Source organism: Diabrotica virgifera, chromosome 3, assembly GCF_917563875.1.
Source record: "Diabrotica virgifera virgifera chromosome 3, PGI_DIABVI_V3a".
In the NCBI taxonomy this organism is placed as follows: domain Eukaryota; kingdom Metazoa; phylum Arthropoda; class Insecta; order Coleoptera; family Chrysomelidae; genus Diabrotica; species Diabrotica virgifera.
Window position 1 is genome coordinate 13,571,451 of NC_065445.1, and position 17,648 is coordinate 13,589,098.

The 17,648-nt window shown below is 34.7% G+C and overlaps 1 protein-coding gene across 2 annotated transcripts in view; it reads left to right on the top strand.

The window, feature by feature from the left end:
• The window catches only part of LOC114349398 (netrin receptor UNC5C), a 1,236,422-nt gene extending 1,220,278 nt beyond the window's left edge, over positions 1-16,144 (top strand). For both annotated transcript variants that reach the window (XM_028299758.2, XM_028299766.2), the window contains 2 exons: positions 1,573-1,830; positions 2,886-16,144. In XM_028299758.2, the coding sequence (XP_028155559.2) occupies positions 1,573-1,830; positions 2,886-4,315 (1,688 nt within the window). In that variant the 3' untranslated portion in view covers positions 4,316-16,144. The remainder of the gene's footprint in view (positions 1-1,572; positions 1,831-2,885) is intronic.
• The last annotated feature ends 1,504 nt before the right edge of the window (positions 16,145-17,648 follow it).

The following is a 17,648-nucleotide window of genomic DNA, read 5'->3' on the forward strand; positions in this document are numbered from 1 at the left end:
TAGGATAGACTTTGAATTAGGAGATTGGGCTTTGGGCTACTCCCAACATTTCATTAAAATCCATGCAGTAAAATGCAAATATTGTAAACTATTAATTTCTCAGAAAAATGAACTAATTTGAAATGAAAGTATGACTAATATTCTATTGATTTATGCAATAATCTATAGTGTGTCCCCGAACATTTTCTCAAATGCAGGAATTAATGATGCGTAGAACCATAAAATATTTTCAAGTATACAAGGTGTTTCTAAAATATCAAAATAACGAGTAACTTTGTTATTTTTATAGAATGCCAGTATCTAGTACGATAACGATAATAGATTGGTACGATAAAGTTCTCGGGCGGCCCTTTCGTCCAGCGTTTTTGGGATTTTTTATTGATTTTTGCCATGGCAAAGGCGAGTACAATATTTGCTCCCCAAGTATGCTAAGTCTGGTTTGATTTTTGAATTACTTTTCGCATGACATATTCTGAGGCGAGGTTAAACAACAAGGGGGACAACGGATATTATTGCCTCAATTAAGAATTTACGCAGAAATGTACCTATTACGAAATGTGTATTTTCTTGACTTCCTCTTTTTATTAAATCTTCGCAAAATATTTCATCTTCCTTGTCTTAGTGTCCTTTCGATGTTCGATGTATATCCGTGTATAATAATTATATTTTATGTAGTCTATATCTTTTAAAAAGATGATGTCGCTTATGCGATTGTTTTCTTGAATTCTTCCTATTACGGTAGGAACTAAATTAAATTATTAAATATTAAATTTATTGTCGGTCCTAAAAGCTCAATATTAAATATTTTTATTTCCCACGACTGAAATTCTAGAAGTTATAAATAAGACATTCAATTTTTTTGTGAAATCTAAACTCTCGCCATAGATCACCGTCTCACGTTCCTTGGAAAAAATATATGAATACCTATAAATTAGACCACCCTATAGAAATATCTCCATCGAGGCATTACCCACACATAATTAACGTATCAAATGTGAATCCCCCGAAAATAAAACGTCACTTTTTAACTTTTTATATAGACAGACGCTTTCAATTTCAAAGACCGTCGTCACACACACGTGTTTTTCATTTTATATGTTCATTAGGAAAGCCATAAAATTCAAGGCATTTCTTTAATTGAGCGAACATTTATTCCTCATATTTTTTCATTTGAGTAACATTTGTGGAATCTATTTTTTCAAAACGATATTTTACCGGCGAGGTGGCTATATTTTATAAAAAAATGAAGTAGTGTCTTCACAAAAGTTGGAAGATCAGAATAGGGATATTTGTAATCAGAGAGTAAACTGAAACATGGAAAATGGAAAATCAGATTATGTGAGAGCTTCAATTACTAAAGGTACAAAATGAAACCAAAAAGTTCTGTAACATACGTTTTTAGAGAATTGATTTTGAGTGCCAGTATGTAGAAAAATGTTGCAACTAAACATACCAGAACTTGAATATTAGTACTTTTATACCAGACTTATGTGCTTAAAATTGCATTTGAGAATCATCAAGCATTCAAAACAGCTGTAGAAAGTCTTAAATTATTATTATTATTTTTTTTAGATTACCATCCCGAGTTTTTTCCTGATCCCGATAAGAAGTCACTGACGTTGCAGCCCGACGTAACCCAAACCGTCCCACCATGTTACGAATACCCATACACGACTCCAGCCACTTCTGTCACCAGATCTGTATCCGAGCACCACTATGACGTCCCTCATTTGACCTCTGGAAGTGACATACAAATGTCACCGGCTACAAGTTCGACGCTGGAGTCATCTAGCGGCAAGCGAAGTCAACTGAGCGGCTTTACTAATAATTGTAAGTAGTTTTTTTATCATTCTACGATAGAAATAGGCACATATTTTTTTTAAATGTTAATATAGCTGGATCCTCAATCTAGAGTAAGCTTCTTATCATTGAGGAATTTATATTCCCAGTAGGTTCTGTTTCCTACCAGGATTCTTTTATTTATTACTATGCTTCCATCATTAACAACTGAGACCGATTAGGTCGGGTCTTATTAGGCTGTCAAATGCTTACTTGAAATCTATGAAGAGGATGTGTAAGTCGATATCATAGTCGCAACACTTCTCAATTGATGTCAATGATGTCAATATTTTGTAGCAGCTGATTAACAGTGATTACTCCTTTATAGTTGTTGCATTGTGTGGTGTCACCGTTCTTTAGAATAGGAAATATCCACCATGTGTCCCATACTTCGGGCGTTCTTTCTTTCTCCTAAATTCTTATTATTAGATCATATATTTGTCATTGCAGTTCTTCTCCGCCTTGTTTTATTAGCTCGTTTGGGATTTCGTCTGAGCCTGATGCTTTCTTTTACTTTAGATTTTTATCACTCCTAAAAAATCCTCATATGACGGATTTTCGATTTCGTTATCAAACGTAAGATATGTTTCTTCGTCAGTCTTAACATCATTCTTGCTATTTACTTCCAACTCTTCTATAAGTTCATTAATACATCTTTTTTTTATTTTTACAGTATTTTCTGAGTCTTTCTTTCTTCTAGTATTCCAAGTAATCTTCTCTATCTGACTGTTGGATACGTAAGAAAACACGAAAACAGAACACAATGTATAAACTATTAATGACAAGATAGCTGATTATAAAGATAACTGCAGACACCATACTCACATTATAGGATACAAAAGATCCCAAAAATATTCCAATAATCGGAATTCATCAAAACATATGCTCATAATATACTAGCTAGGAGTATAGGCAAAGCCTAATGACTGTTGTGAAGAAGACGAAGAAGGTCTAACTTTTATTTTTTCTATATGTTGCAATATTTTTCCTAATTTTATTATTTTGAAAGCTTATGAACGTTTATTTTAATTTTTTTTCTTTTTCAGCTGATTCCACATACGAGGTAGCAACAGACACTGTAACTTTACCCATAGCTACGCTACCCACCGCTTACGCAGTAACTCCAACTACCAGCGGCAACTACACGAGTTCTACTCTCTCCAGCACGGGAGGTTTCCTAAATCTGGCAGAATCTGCAGTCAGCTTGCTGATACCAGACGGAGCACTATCCAGAACCAGAAAGCAAGAACTATTCCTGTCCATCCTCAACGAAGACTGTTTTAGACCTAAACTCGCTGAAGGCCTAACCCAACTAAGCCCGGTAGTTTCATGTGGGCCTAATATATCCCTAAATAAAGCAGTTGTACTTAAAGTACCCCACTGTGCCGAAATAACTCGAAACAATTGGCAGATATCTATCCTCCAGAGCGACTGCAGCGACTCACAGTGGCAGAATGCTGTCACTTTAGGCCAAGAAACGATAAACACGACAGTTTTTTGTCAATTAGACAAGTCCGCAGCCTACTTAGTCACAGAATCCTTAGCTAGGTATGTTATAGTGGGCAGGTCAGCTAGTGGAGCGGCTCTTAAAAGACTGAAGTTGGCTGTATTTGCACCGAAACTTTGTTTCCAGTCCTCCGGAGATTATAGCATAAGAGTATATGTACTGGAAGATACGGATTCTTCTATGGAGACAGTCTTCGGCCAAGAAAAGCGACTTGGTGGGTATCTTCTGGATGAACCTAGGTCCATTATGTTCCAAGATGGTGGTAGCAATCTCTGTTTGTCCTTAGATGATATTAGCGATGGTTGGAGAGCCAAACCTTCGACGAACTATCAGGAAATTCCCTTCAAACACTTGTGGCAAGCTAATAGTAACAGCTTACATTGTTCTTTCACTTTAGAAAGCTTTGAATTAAGCAGGTTTCTTAACTTTAAACTTAGGGTAAATCAAAAAGGTTTTGACTATATACAGGTGTTCGACATAAATTGTAGAGACGACGGAGCTGAGACTAGTACTGAGAAAACCAGCTCTGGAAAGTTTAACCATAACGAATTTGTGCCAAAAATGTGCGAAACTACTAAATCAACAGAAAGCAGAAAGGGCGTGGAATACGCCAAAAGTGCCAAAAGACTCGATACAAAAAACATGATAGTAACCGATAGAGGAGTATCCACCTGTGACGATTTTAACTTCAGACTAACAAAACCTCTCAGAAAGCAACTCAGCCAATGTCTGGATCCTCCTATCCAACGAGGCAACGACTGGAGAATGCTAGCACATGCCCTCAAAGTCGATAGGTACATTAACTTCTTTGCCATTAAACCCTCTCCCACGGACTGCATCTTGGATCTGTGGGAAGCCCGGAATAGAGGCAACAACGCCCTGACTGAACTCAAACAGATCTTTAACGAAATGGAAAGATTTGACGCTGTGAATATTTTAGACAATTCCTTGGGACCGAATTGGTTGTAATTTTTTTAAATTTTTGTTGTATATATAACTTATACATGTTTTTAAATTTGTTTTTAGGCAAAAGTGACAGGATTTTTAGATATTAGAACCCTTATCTGCTACTTTAATAATGTTCCTTTATTTTTAATTACACCTGCATACATAAAAATGATAAGTATTACCTTACCATCCACTACCATCGCTGCGCGATGGAAATGGATCACCACCAACGACATAAAACGAGGTTAGTCAAAATACAGAGAGAGTATTCTTGTTTTGTAGATGGCGGTTTATTAGGATCCAGAAGACATAAATTGTTTTCTTTTTATCTAAACGTCTGTATTCGTTTACAATACTCACTCAGACTAAGTTATTACTTCACATTACAGACTCGGAGGGAAAAAGACAGGACTCTTACAGGTGTATAAGTCGTACTCGTTTGATGAAACATTTAAAACTACTCCTTTGTCTTATTTTTTCTTCTCATTCCTTTATAGAAGCAACTTTGGTTGTTCATTGGCGGATTGTTGCCTCCATGGAAGATTGTTTTCCTTTTTCTCGAATTGGTAATCATTGTTAAATCCGTCCTGTTCCGAGGCATAAGCCTGTCTCTATGAGACAAGTACTTATAGTTCATCAGTAGGGTGCTAACCTTGCTGAAGCTAAAGACTCCCTCCTCCTTTATTCAGCCGTGGGACCATCAGTGATTGCAGTGCAGTTTCCTGAGCTACTCAATCCACTCAGTCAGCTACACCACTTCCCCAGGCGGAGTTCTCTGTGTCATTTAGTTGCCAAAGTGATATTTTTGTATGTTTTGTTTATGTCTGCTCTGGTAGTATTGATTATGGATGACTTTTATATTTTCTTGTGCTTTTTCGGTAGGGATACGTGAATAAGTCATTCCATCTTCTACCATGCTGTTCAAACACACTCGCAAATCTCAGTTCAACGTGCACCAATCCAAGTGTAGAATGCACCAATCTTCCAAATGATTTAGAGCATCTGGTAGGCACCTTTACACAGAAAGAGCGACACTACACCTCCTTGTGTTACTTCAGCCTCAATCACTTCGACTTTAGACAGTGTGTCCCAGTGTCCCAATGATAGGACATGTCCTGAACTTTCTGTTAGCTAGGTTGGATAAAAGAACGCATGTCATTGTCTTGCTGTGTCCAAGTTTGGCTCATTTTGTGAACCAGTTCTTCGAGTCACACTTTATCAAATGCTTTACTGACGTCTTGGAATATAGTAGCAGTGTATTTTGTCTGGTTGAATCCCTCTGTGATGATTGCTTTCCTTGGAAGATTTATTAGTGTGCTATTCGTGACCCTATTTGGTCCTGGTGTTTGCTTTTGCTTCGGTTTCTGACCAATGCCAAAATTTATACGCCAATAATGAAGGGACCCACTACCCACTCTCCAATCACGAGTTTCACTGTGTTTTTGTTATTGTCTTGAAAATGAATCTAGTAATATAGAACTCAGTAGATCTGATCAGATAAACCAATGATCTGTATAAATTATAAAATAAATAAATAATACTCTGAAAGTGTTCAAGAATGCTGAAATATACTATACATATTATTTATTTTTGCGTTGACTGTTTTTTTATTATTTATCACATAAAACCCTCATTACTGTATATCAATTCTGTCACTATTGTTTGTATATTATACACCGAGACAGGTGCAGGTCTGCGTAAAATACAGGATCGTTGTATTTTGTTATTAGAAGGTTGTAAAAACACTACTTGAAGCTTTTGTTTGTTAGTTTTTATGTTGTTAAGAGGATAAGGGTATCGGATAGGTTGCACCTGTCGTAGGGATTATAATAATGTCGTCTAAATTTGTTTGTTGATGATGGTGGTTGATTTTAAGTATTTGTAACCTGTTGATTCTTTAGTTATAGTCCAGGGCGCATCTGTTTTGAGATGGACGTTGAGAGGTGACTCAAATTTTTTTGCAGAAATGGCTTGAAAATAACTCAAATAATAATATTTGAGTTATCCTCCCACTCAAAATGGTCCGGAACATTGTTTAAATAATCAAAATGTCAAAATATGAAGGAAAAATTCGATTTTTTTATTGGTTTTTTAATTATAACCTTAAAACTATTCATTTCTGAGAAAAGTTGTACTGGCATAAAAGTTGCGTAATTAAATTTCCTACAATATAGAATTGGTTAAAAATTTAAAAAATAGTCACACTTGTTGCAAAATAGCAATAATTGCGAAGAAAACCATAAAAACAAGTTTTCGCATTTTAAGTTTTTCAACCATTTATGCTACACTTAGGACCTTCATATTTTACCCAGAAAAACTTTATGATATAGTAAAACAAAACTTTAAATTTCCATATCCAGATCGGTTCAATAGATTTTGCAAAATAAATTTTGCAATCCAGCTTTCGCAAAAAAAATTAATTTTTTTAAAATGTTGCAGGACTGAAAATAAAGCAGGTAGCAAGTTGAATTTTTTTTTTTTTTTTTGTTTAAAGAAGTGTACTGTACCTTTCATTTGCAATTTGCAAAATTAAAATTGATTAATTACCGCGGCGTCAGGAAATTTTTTAAATAAACATTAATTTTTGGTGCTACGCGCAGGACAGCGGTGTTCGATTCACACAAGTTGATTTCCACCAAAATTCTTCCAATCTTTATCTAATACATTATTTTCTTACGCTATATTTTGTTGTATTTTAATATTTTAATTCCACAAAAATCAAACTAATTTTATTATTGTTTGTGAAATATTGTTTAAACAATTGCATATGTTTAAACATAATAAACTTTTATTCTCTAAGTTAAAATATATGAACAAAGAAAGTTTTTGCTAAAAAAGTGTTATTTCAAAGGATAGAGTATGTGTTTTTATTTTGCAATAAACAAATTTATTTATTTATATCGAAATGAAATAAAAATTAAAATGTATCAATCATTATAAAATGTCATTGGAATGCCCAATCAGAGCAAACTATCCGCTGTCCTGCGCGTAGCACCAATAATTAATGTTTATTTAAAAAAATTCCTGACGCCGTGGTAGTTAATCGATTTTAGTTTTGCAAATTGCAAATGAAAGGTACAGTACACTTCTATCAGCAAAAAAAATTTCAACTTGCTATCTGCTTTATTTTCAGTCCTGTAACATTTTTAAAAAATGAATTATTTTTGGGAAAGCTGTATTGCAAAATCTATTGAACCGATCTTAATGAAATTTACAGTGTTGTTTTACTGTATCATAAACCTTTTCTGGGTGAAATATGAAGGTCCTAAGTGCAGCATAAATTGCTGAAAAACGTAAAATGCGAATACTTGTTTTTGTATGGTTTTTGCGCAATTATTGCTATTTTGCAACAAGGGTGACTATTTTTTAAATTTTTAACCAATTCGATATTGTAGGAAATTTAATTACGCAACTTTTATATCGGTACAACTTTTCTCGGAAATGAATACTTTAAAAATTATTATCAAAAAAAGAAACAAAAAAATCGCGTTTTTCCTTCATTTTCTGACATTTTGATTATTTAAACAATGTTCCGGACCTTTTTGAGAGGGAGGATAACTCAAATAGTATTATTTGAGTTACTTTCAAGCAATTTCTGCAAAAAAAATTGAGTCACCTCTCAACGTCCAAATGTACTAATATTTTTACAGATGCGCCCTGGTCTATTAGTAAAAGAACGTGATGGTTAAAGACTGGTTTTTGCTATACAAATCCTAATTAAGCATAACACCTGCTTATTTAATTTACTTACAGTTTAGAAGATCGATATAGTATATGGTCCCATACCAAAAACTCAGTATCGACTGATTGCTATAAACATCTTTCCAATTGTAAGGCCACAAGCTATCCAAAAAGGCAAACTGGGAAAGTATGCAGACATTCTAGATTTTAAGTTTCTACGTCTTGACTCTAAAGGAGAGAACTACGAAAAATTTGTAGAGCTGATAAAAAATGGGTCTAGTGAAGTTTTCTCCAGAGGATGTAGACAACAATATGATCCCAGGTTATCCAGTGAGTCCAAAAAACTAATGAGAGCATACGAAATCATATATGTAGCTCAGCCCGTTAGCCAAGAAATAGTTGACTGCAGCTAAGTCCTACTCCAACAGCTGAGTAAAGCCAGAAAGGAAAATCCAGATCGAAACCTTGGAAAAATGGACATGACATACTAGCAAAATAGCATGGAGTCTTGTAAAACCATGGAAAATAGCGGTGATCCTACATAACATAGACCACGTTGCAAGCTTGCAGCAAACCAAGTCGCTACTCATCTCCTTAGGAATGGAAGAACTAAGAACCGAGATGAAGACACAAACACTAGTAGAAGACTGAATCAGGAGACAAACTACCTAGGAATTCCTTTTATACTAAAAGAACTCCAAAACGGTATTCACAGATTATAAAAAGGGAAAACTGCAGGTATGGATGATATATATGCAGTGAACAAATACGGCATCTAGGCCAAGAAGCAGGGCCCCGTAAGAGGTACCGGCGAGGCGCATGTGTGCAAAAAAAGATTTTGGCGCCCCTTAAGGCATTTTGGATCATGTTTTTTATTTATTTTTTGAAGGTAGGTAGATGCTTGACATAAGCCAGAAAACTGAACTTTAGAATGTGAGTTTCACCCCTTCTCGGGGGTGAAAAAACATACGTTCAAAAAATACTTTTCAATACTCTGTCAGTAATTTTCAATAGTTATTTGCGAGTAAATTTATGTTCATTTTTCAACAAAAAAAAAAACAAGTTTTTAGACGGATTTTCGCAAATAACTCAAAAAGTAAGTATGTATTATATTATCAAAAAAATATAGCTTATAAAAAAGTGAAAAAAAAATGGTGTAAGTACCGATGTATGAAGTCTGCAGACCCAGTAGAAGCAGAGTTGTAGCTGATGAAAAGGAGGTTCTTATTCATCAAATTACAAATCAAATATTTCAACGTAAAATAACCAAAAAATCAAGCACTTATCAGGGAAAACTCATTACAACTTTTTTAAAGTTTTTAAAAGAAGCTATATTTTTTTAACTTCAAAAGTAAGTTAAAAATAATGTTGGTCCCTTTTTTTGGTAAAAAAATCATGTAAACCACCGCCTAATTAGCATCTCAAATGAAATTAATCGTTACCGCTTCACCACAAGTTTCATCGGTTCAAAGTGCTTATTTTTGAAAAGGCTGTAGATAAAAGGCCGAAAGGGCTGAACGAGTCACTAATCATGAGTGAATGCAAAATTTAAACATCCATGTCTTCCAATTTTTGTCTTACAGGAAAACAAAACATCCAAAATATTCAGAAAAGCAAAATCTACATTTTTTTACTGCTTGAGATTTTTGGTATCACTAATTAATTTTAAAGTTATTCGGAAAAAGAAATTTTTTCAAGATTGAAAAAAATTACCTTAAAACGAAATTTTTTTAAAAATGAGAACTTTAAACCGATGAAACTTACAGATCATACAAATAAAGCTTTGCTTAAACATTTTAAAGAAGTTGTAATGAGTTTTCCCCGAAAAGTGCTTAATTTTTTGGTTATTTCACGTCGAAATATTCGATTTGGAATTTGAAGAATAAGAACCTACTTTTCATTAGCTACAACTCTGCTTTCTACTGGGTTTTGCAGCCTTCATATTATTATATAAATTATTTTTTTCACTTTCTTGTAAGCTATATTTTTGCTAAGAGTATTTTTTCGATAAAATAATTAGTTTTTAATTGCGAAAAACCGTCTAAAAACGGGGTTATTTTGTTGAAAAATGAAAATACTCACTCACAAATAACTCGAAAAGAATTGACTTAGTGAAAATCTCTATACAACAAAAGTTGCTTAGAATTAGTCAGTTTATCCAATTCAGGACTTATTTTGAACGAATGTTTTCTCACCCCCGAGAATACCCCCAGGAATTCTCGGGCGTATTCCCCTGGGAATACCCCTTTTACCCCCAGAGTAAAAGCACACATCGGTACAGTAGGTATCACTTCTTGTCTTGTTAGCTATGTGTATGACAAGTTTTATGTCAATATAAGTTGTTCTTTAAAATTTACAACAAAAACCGTGAGTAAATGGACTATTATTAGTAGGCTAAAATATCAAAATGAAACAAACAGAATAAAAGCATAACAAAATAAATTAAAATGCATGACTACCTGAATATACTAATAAAATTTCGTGTGTGTTTAAACTGAATCCTCTTTAATTTCTCAACTTTTATTTTAAAATTAATTTTTGTTTTTTTGTTTCTTTGCTTTTTTGCAATTTTTGAGCCCGGGTTTTGGCGCCCCTAAAGGATGGCGCCCGTGTACATTGCACACTTTGCACATATGGTAGCGGGGGCCCTGCCAAGAAGCAAAAAAGATGGATCTTGCCACTCTATAACACGTGTAACAAATCATGAAAAAAGTCTAGTCTACATTAATAGCCTTGTTATAACCAGGAAAGAAGACAGAAAATCCCAGTAATAGCTACAGACCTATTTCCCTGTTGTGTCACTTTTTCAAACCATACGTGCTAGAAGTACTAAATGGGGGACGAAATAGGTTGAGTTAATGAGCCTTGAACATGATAAAACCGCTTTAAGAAAACCAGTGGTAGTACTAACTGATTAGTGAGGAAGGATACTATTTGCGATTTCCAGATGTCATTGCAAAAAAAAAATAAAAGGATAAAGTGGTATTTGTAGGGCACTTGGCGACAGCCTAAGATGGGCGGTGGACTAAGAAAATTATGGAGTGGACAACAACTGTCAGAGATAAGTACCTACTGTAGGTATATAAAAAAATGTAGAACTTTCATTGTTCTGTCGATGCAAGATTAATGGCAGCGATTAAAACCAATTTGAACAATAAATTCAGGGAAAACTTCATCTTCATCTACTAGTTGGAACAATATAAACGTACAGTGTCTCCATTTATGCTATGATAGACGTATCCTGTTGCCACTTCTGTACATAACTTTTATTTTTATTTTTCTATTTGTTATTTTTACATATTTTAAATTAGGACCAATATTCTACATAATATTTATTATTTTTTTCTATTAACCAATACTGTTTTCCACCACCATCATCTCTGTTCTGCTTTATTTAATTTAACAATTGCTTTCTCGATATATTTATGTAAAAAATAAAATTATTTTCTATTGTATGTTGTTAGGGTGTGAGGTATTGAATATATCGTTTGACGAAAAAATATTCAGGATGGACCATGATCCAGAAATTGTGCAATTTAGAAAAGATATACGAGGTGGTCCTTTTACTTTATCTGCGATTGTAAGTGGTTTTTAATCAAAATTGATACAGACGGACTCATTTTAGAGATTTTTCTTTATTCGTGGTTGTTTTTAGTAAACTTTAACTTCAAACTGTCGAAAAACGCTTCCAGTAATGGTTCCTGAAGCAATCAAGCAATCAAGGGACAAAATACCGTTTATCATCACCCTACTCTATCTACAGAAACTCTGAAGAGTCCTATTGAACAGTAGTTAAACCGGTCGCTTAAATTGTTAAACCATAACACTATCTTCTTATTTCTCCTTCCTTCTCTTATCCTTTCCCTTTATTATCAACCATAGCATTCCATCTCGCTGTCACTTCATTACGTGTCTCAGATATTGTAACTTTCGTATTTTTATTGTTATGCTTATTCCAAGTATCCTTCTGTAACACCATGCTTCAAATGATTGTACCTTATTTATATTATCTTCTTGCATTAGTATCCAGTTTTAAGTTCCAAACTGTCCACAGTTCTAATCTGAGGTCTATTGCTATTTCTATACTAGTCCTTATTTCTGATTATTATTTTCATGATATATGTTTGATTATTATTATTATTTTAATCCGGGTTCCCAGGTATTGGTATTTACTAACCCTTTCTATCGTATAGTGTGTTTGTATATTTGTTTTCTTTGTTATTATATATTTAGTCTTCTTTATATTCATTTTTAGTCCATATTTTTCACAGAACTTGCTTGTCTTGTTTGGGAGTTGTTGGAGTCGTTCAGCAGAGTTTGTCATTATCACGGTGTCATCTGCATATTTTGTGTTGTTAACAGTTCTCTCTAACGTCAACTGATCTATGTTTAACAGCTCTAACTTTAGGCTGCTGTGAATAAAATAAGATGGGCCAGTGTGGTCGCCAACATCTCTAGAAGATAGTCACATTTAGACGAACAATAGTTCTTCAGTTAATTAATTATTCCTTCCTAAATGCATAAGAAGCAGCTATATAAAGAGGAGAACAAAGAATATTTTGATAAATGAATGTTTCTGTATCCATTTTGACCACTTACTTACATCGTTTTCTTCGAATAATTTATAGCTTTACTTTTTTTTGACGCACCTCGTATATTCTTAAATGTTTCAACGAAAAGAAAGAAGCCATTAGTGTTTATTAACGAAATCTGGACCTAAATTTTTCTGTTGTATTCTGTTGACAATATATATTCACTTGTTATTAAAGAGGCACGAGATCATTTAAAGAAGAAGCTGTAGTTGTAGTAACATTGAGAAATATTTATAACAAAAAATTTCTGAAATACCTATCACCTGACGTAATGAATGCCTAGGTATTTGCGAATTAGAAAGATAAGGTTTTGGAGAAGACCTTTTGCTTCTGCTACTTGTTGTAGGTCAGATAGCAGGAATACGTTCCTGCTGTCTGACAAGATTACATTCTGCGAAAAGTTCCTCAGATTTTCTGTATCCTTGACCACGTCCATCTGTCAGACAGCAGGAATACGCTCCTGCTGTCTGACAGCAGGCCCAGCATGACAACCATTCACAAGGAGGATTTTACAGCAGGAATGAACCGAAAAATTTATTTCCTGGTCTGTTTTTATTCCATAAAAGTTCAATTATATGACGTTAGACCGAGGCTTTATTATCTGTGCCAAGAGATTGTTGACGAAACTCATAATATAGGCCCGTGGCTTTTATTACAGGATTATATTATCTATCTACAGGATTACTATATATTTTAAATTATACACTCCCATACAAAAATATTGCATATTTTATTTTGCGTCTCTTTTGAAGCATATTTTTTCCTTTTGAAAAGTTTTGTAGTTTCTATTGCTTAGTAAGTTATGATGGTCTATTCTACGTATACTCATTGTCGAGTAACTTGCATATTGAAGAGTTATAACAAAATTGTAGAAAAATTAATGAAATAGTTATAATATTTAATTAGAGAGAAATATAAAAGAGAAACAATAAGGACAATAGAAAACTTTTTACAGCAAAATAATTTTGTTTTAAATGCTTTTTATGTCCTTCTCTAGCTCTAGTGATAGCCTGTATCCTTCTAGGGATGCTTCGCAGAAGGCCTTGGATAGTTTCTTGCGGAAGTTGATTCCATTCCTCCTGGGTAGCAATTCTTAATTCTGCAATTGAGTTTGGAGCACGATTTCTTGCTCGTACACGTCGTTTTGGGATGTCCCATACATGATCTATAGGATTTGCATCAGCATCCATTGGTGGCTAGTCTAAAATCTCAATTCCAACATCCGCAAGATATTGCATGGTTGTTTATGCGTTTCTTGCAAGATATCATACTCGATGAAGCTGGCATAAGAAAAACCATGCTCTTAGAGGTTGCGTATATACCAGTCAGCATTCATTAGAATCTTCACCTCAATAAGCTCCTTACAACTCTTCCAACTATGCCACCCCATTGCATAATGGAACCCCTACCAAAGCTAACATTGTAAACAAGATTACATTCTGTGAAGTTCCTCAGCTTCTATATCCTTGACCACGTTTATCTGGCTTCCATAATAATTGTATCCTTGTTTCATCTGTAAAAAGACCTCTTCCCTATTGGTGTTCGTTCCAGTTAAGGGTTCTTACAAATTGCAACCATCGGGTCTTAAACCAAACCCTTTAAGTCTTCTCATCACTATTTTGATAGTTATATTAACTTGTCTTATGAATTATGATCAGTAATTCATTTGTGATTGGAAATCGTAAGTGTGCGATTTCAAAAAGATTGAAGTATCAAACATTGGTCATCTGTTGAAGTTGTACATCTTTTTCGTCCTATAACAGGTCGTCGTTTGTATTCTCCTGCCCCATTGTATCGCTTTACTATACGAGAAACAGTCGATTGAATGTAACTCGCTTAACTGTGGCATATCAACAAGAAAACTGAAGAATCAAAAATTAAAACACTCCAGATAGCACACATCACCAAAGCGCACTTTGCGTACTATGCAGTGTTTGTTATGTCATTCTTTTAATCTCTAATAAATTATAATATGTATACGTAAAATACTCCAGTATAACACATGCAGGAATAAAAAAGTACATAACATTTCAAAGATAAAATATCAACAAAAAATAATGATTGAAGATAAAATATGCAATATTTTTGTCTGTGAGTATATTAGTAAATTAATTTAGTGTTTTCAATCTCAAATTGTTATTCTGTATTTAAATATTCCGCCACGAGAGCAATTTGTAAACCCTCTAATACATTGTAGTCTTAAGAAAATCGGGATTGATTCCCATTTCGGATACTTTAGTATATTGTTTGACGACAACGTTTTTAGAGCAACTGATATGTAAAGTCAATGATGATTGCTTTGTGCAACATAAGAAAAAGCCAGGGATGCTTCTTGCATCTTGTTACTTGAACCTATAACCCTTTAGGTACGCTAGGGTGCCAAGCTCACCACTACCTCCAACTGTATGGTTCATTCCTCTGTCACGAACTTTGAAAGTATTACATGAAATGTCTTGCAATGGAAATACAACTAAAGAACCTTATCTTTCTAGATGGATTAGTATAAACAATCACTTACCCCTCATTTTTCAAAAAGTAGTGTCCTTCCCTCTACTTAAGTACCGCGAATTTTTCAAAAATCTACAAGGAAAAATGTCCTGTAGTTAACTTTATACCATTAATTACAAAAAAAATAATGAAAAATCCTTAATAAAAGGTATATTTACTTAAAAAATCCCTCAAATAGCCAAATATATCGCAGTTAACGTTTTCGATCTAAGTAGATCATCACAGTGATGTTACAGTCAAATCACATGCTGAACCACCAAAAATGCATGGGCTAAAACCGTTTAAATATTAACAGATTTGTGTTACAATGACATTATTTTTGAGAAATCCAAGTGATGGATAAAAATCCGTAACGATATGGCGTTTGGCAGCCTATGACCCCCACAAGGCACGTGGGTTGCATAATTGACAATATATCTTGAGATTAAGGACGGTGAGTGAACTGCAGTTGCTACTCACCGTCCTTAATGTGAAGACATATTGTCAATTAAGCAACTCACGTGCCCTGTGAGGGGTCATAGTATGCCAAAGACCATATCCTTACTGATTTTTATCCACCACTTGGATTTTTCAATAATAATGTCATTGTAACACATTTTGTTAACATTTAAAGGGTTTTTACACATGTATTTTTGCTGGCTCAGCATGTGATTAGCGTGCAAGAGCACTGATGATGATCTACTTAGATCGAAAACTTTTATAAAACGACCTTTTATAGAGGATTTTTTCATTAAAATTTTTTTTCGATTTTTTTGTTACTCCTTACACGATATAGATTTGACTTAAGGACGATGTACAGGAAACAAAATAAATATACCTGAGATTTAACTGAACAATGTTTCTTACTAAACTCAACTAAACTGCAATGACATTAACGAATGTGTAGAGTTTTTATACAAAAATCAAAAGTAGTTTTTTAGATATTTTAGAAATGTTTTGTACAAACAAAAAAATGGATAATATTCATTGTAAACTAGATGCAGTTCTAAACGTTGATATGTATGTAATCTAGAAAGTATATAATAAACGATGATGTATATATAGTCAATATATTGACGATTTTTATTAAGTTTGTAGTTTTATTTACTAATATTCCTTCATCATCCTTCTAGTCTTGTGCCCCCACCATTTAAAAAAAGTTATGACTTCATAAGACTATTTTTATTCAGTTATTCGTGCCTAGTCGGACAACTTTTCTATTTCGGAAAATTTCAGGAGGGGGTCGTTTCGTAAATATAGGGGTTTCTAAATTTTGATTCGTCCGACGACTGGAGTACCCTTAAAAATTTGTCGGACAATATTACTAGTAAATTGTATTTTTATTAAGCAATCTGGCAAAAAATTATGATTTATGACTCTATAGTGCGCTCCCATATAGAGTCATAAAATGTATACCCTCACAGCTGATTTTTGCATGATTATTCGATAAAAATATTTATAATGGTAGGGGAGCCCAAGCGGGGATTTTTGCAGTTACTCGAGCGCGTCAGATTATGGGGAGAAACCTGGTACCCTGCAGATGTACCTCTACCATATATTGGCTCTTAACACAGGGGAGTTCGTTAAGGGGGGCCCGAAAAAAAAATCTATGGGCCATTCCACGAACATACGCTTGTTCTGGATTACTTCGACAACGAATATTTTACTGTGCAACATAAGAAGTACGAATCATCATCACATTGTTTGATTTGCTTGTCTAGAAAATGCTTAGAAGAAATGCGTTCAATGTGCTTCCCCGTTTAGGATTTTGTCCTCTTCAGGGTTTGTAGTGAATGTGTAGTGTTGGCAGCAAAAGCAAACAGTCCGAAAAATACACTGGGGCAAGCGCCGTGTCCTGGTGTTCTTGGATCCTGGATTATGCCGGACGGTGGTGTCCAGAAGGCTAAGAAGTCAACAGAGAAGAAAGTTTGATGGATTGTTGTTGGTTCCATAGACATTTACGTGTACTGTCCGTGCTTTGCTCTCGACCAGTCTCCCTAGAAACCATTGTACAACGACAGGCGAACCTGCGTCCCTCGTCGGCGGTCAGGAGGTGGCTTTGAGCGCAGCGTGGACAGTGTGCGTTCGAGTGGAGAAAATAGTTGCGGCTATTTTCTTGGGACGAACAGGTATAATTGTGCAATGAAGTTGGGAAACCGCAAAAAACCAACTTCTCTCTGTTCGGGGTAGGGAAGAGGAAATGTTAGAGGTGGGTACGGTAGGCTAACGGGGTAGCCTCAAGGATGTTTTCGTACTCCACCGGGAGTTCGTCAATGCATGTTTGCATTAGAGCGGACGGTACATGAATCTTTTTGCGTTTGGGCTTTCGGTGGAGTACGTGGCCGGAAGATGAACAGAAACATTTGAGAGATTCTTGTGTGTCGGAAGGGGGGCCGTTGATTACTTTGATTGTGAAGTTCCTGTTCAGAGAGTTTATTCTCTCGGTGATTTTGGGGGTGTTCGAGATGTTATGGATTTCGTTTGAGGGATATCGCCAGTGCTCATAGTTGCATCTACGCAAGATTCTACGTTCTGTCCTCAACAACCTCTCTTGTTTTTGTCTTGAACAAAGAGAGTAGATACATGATTTGTAC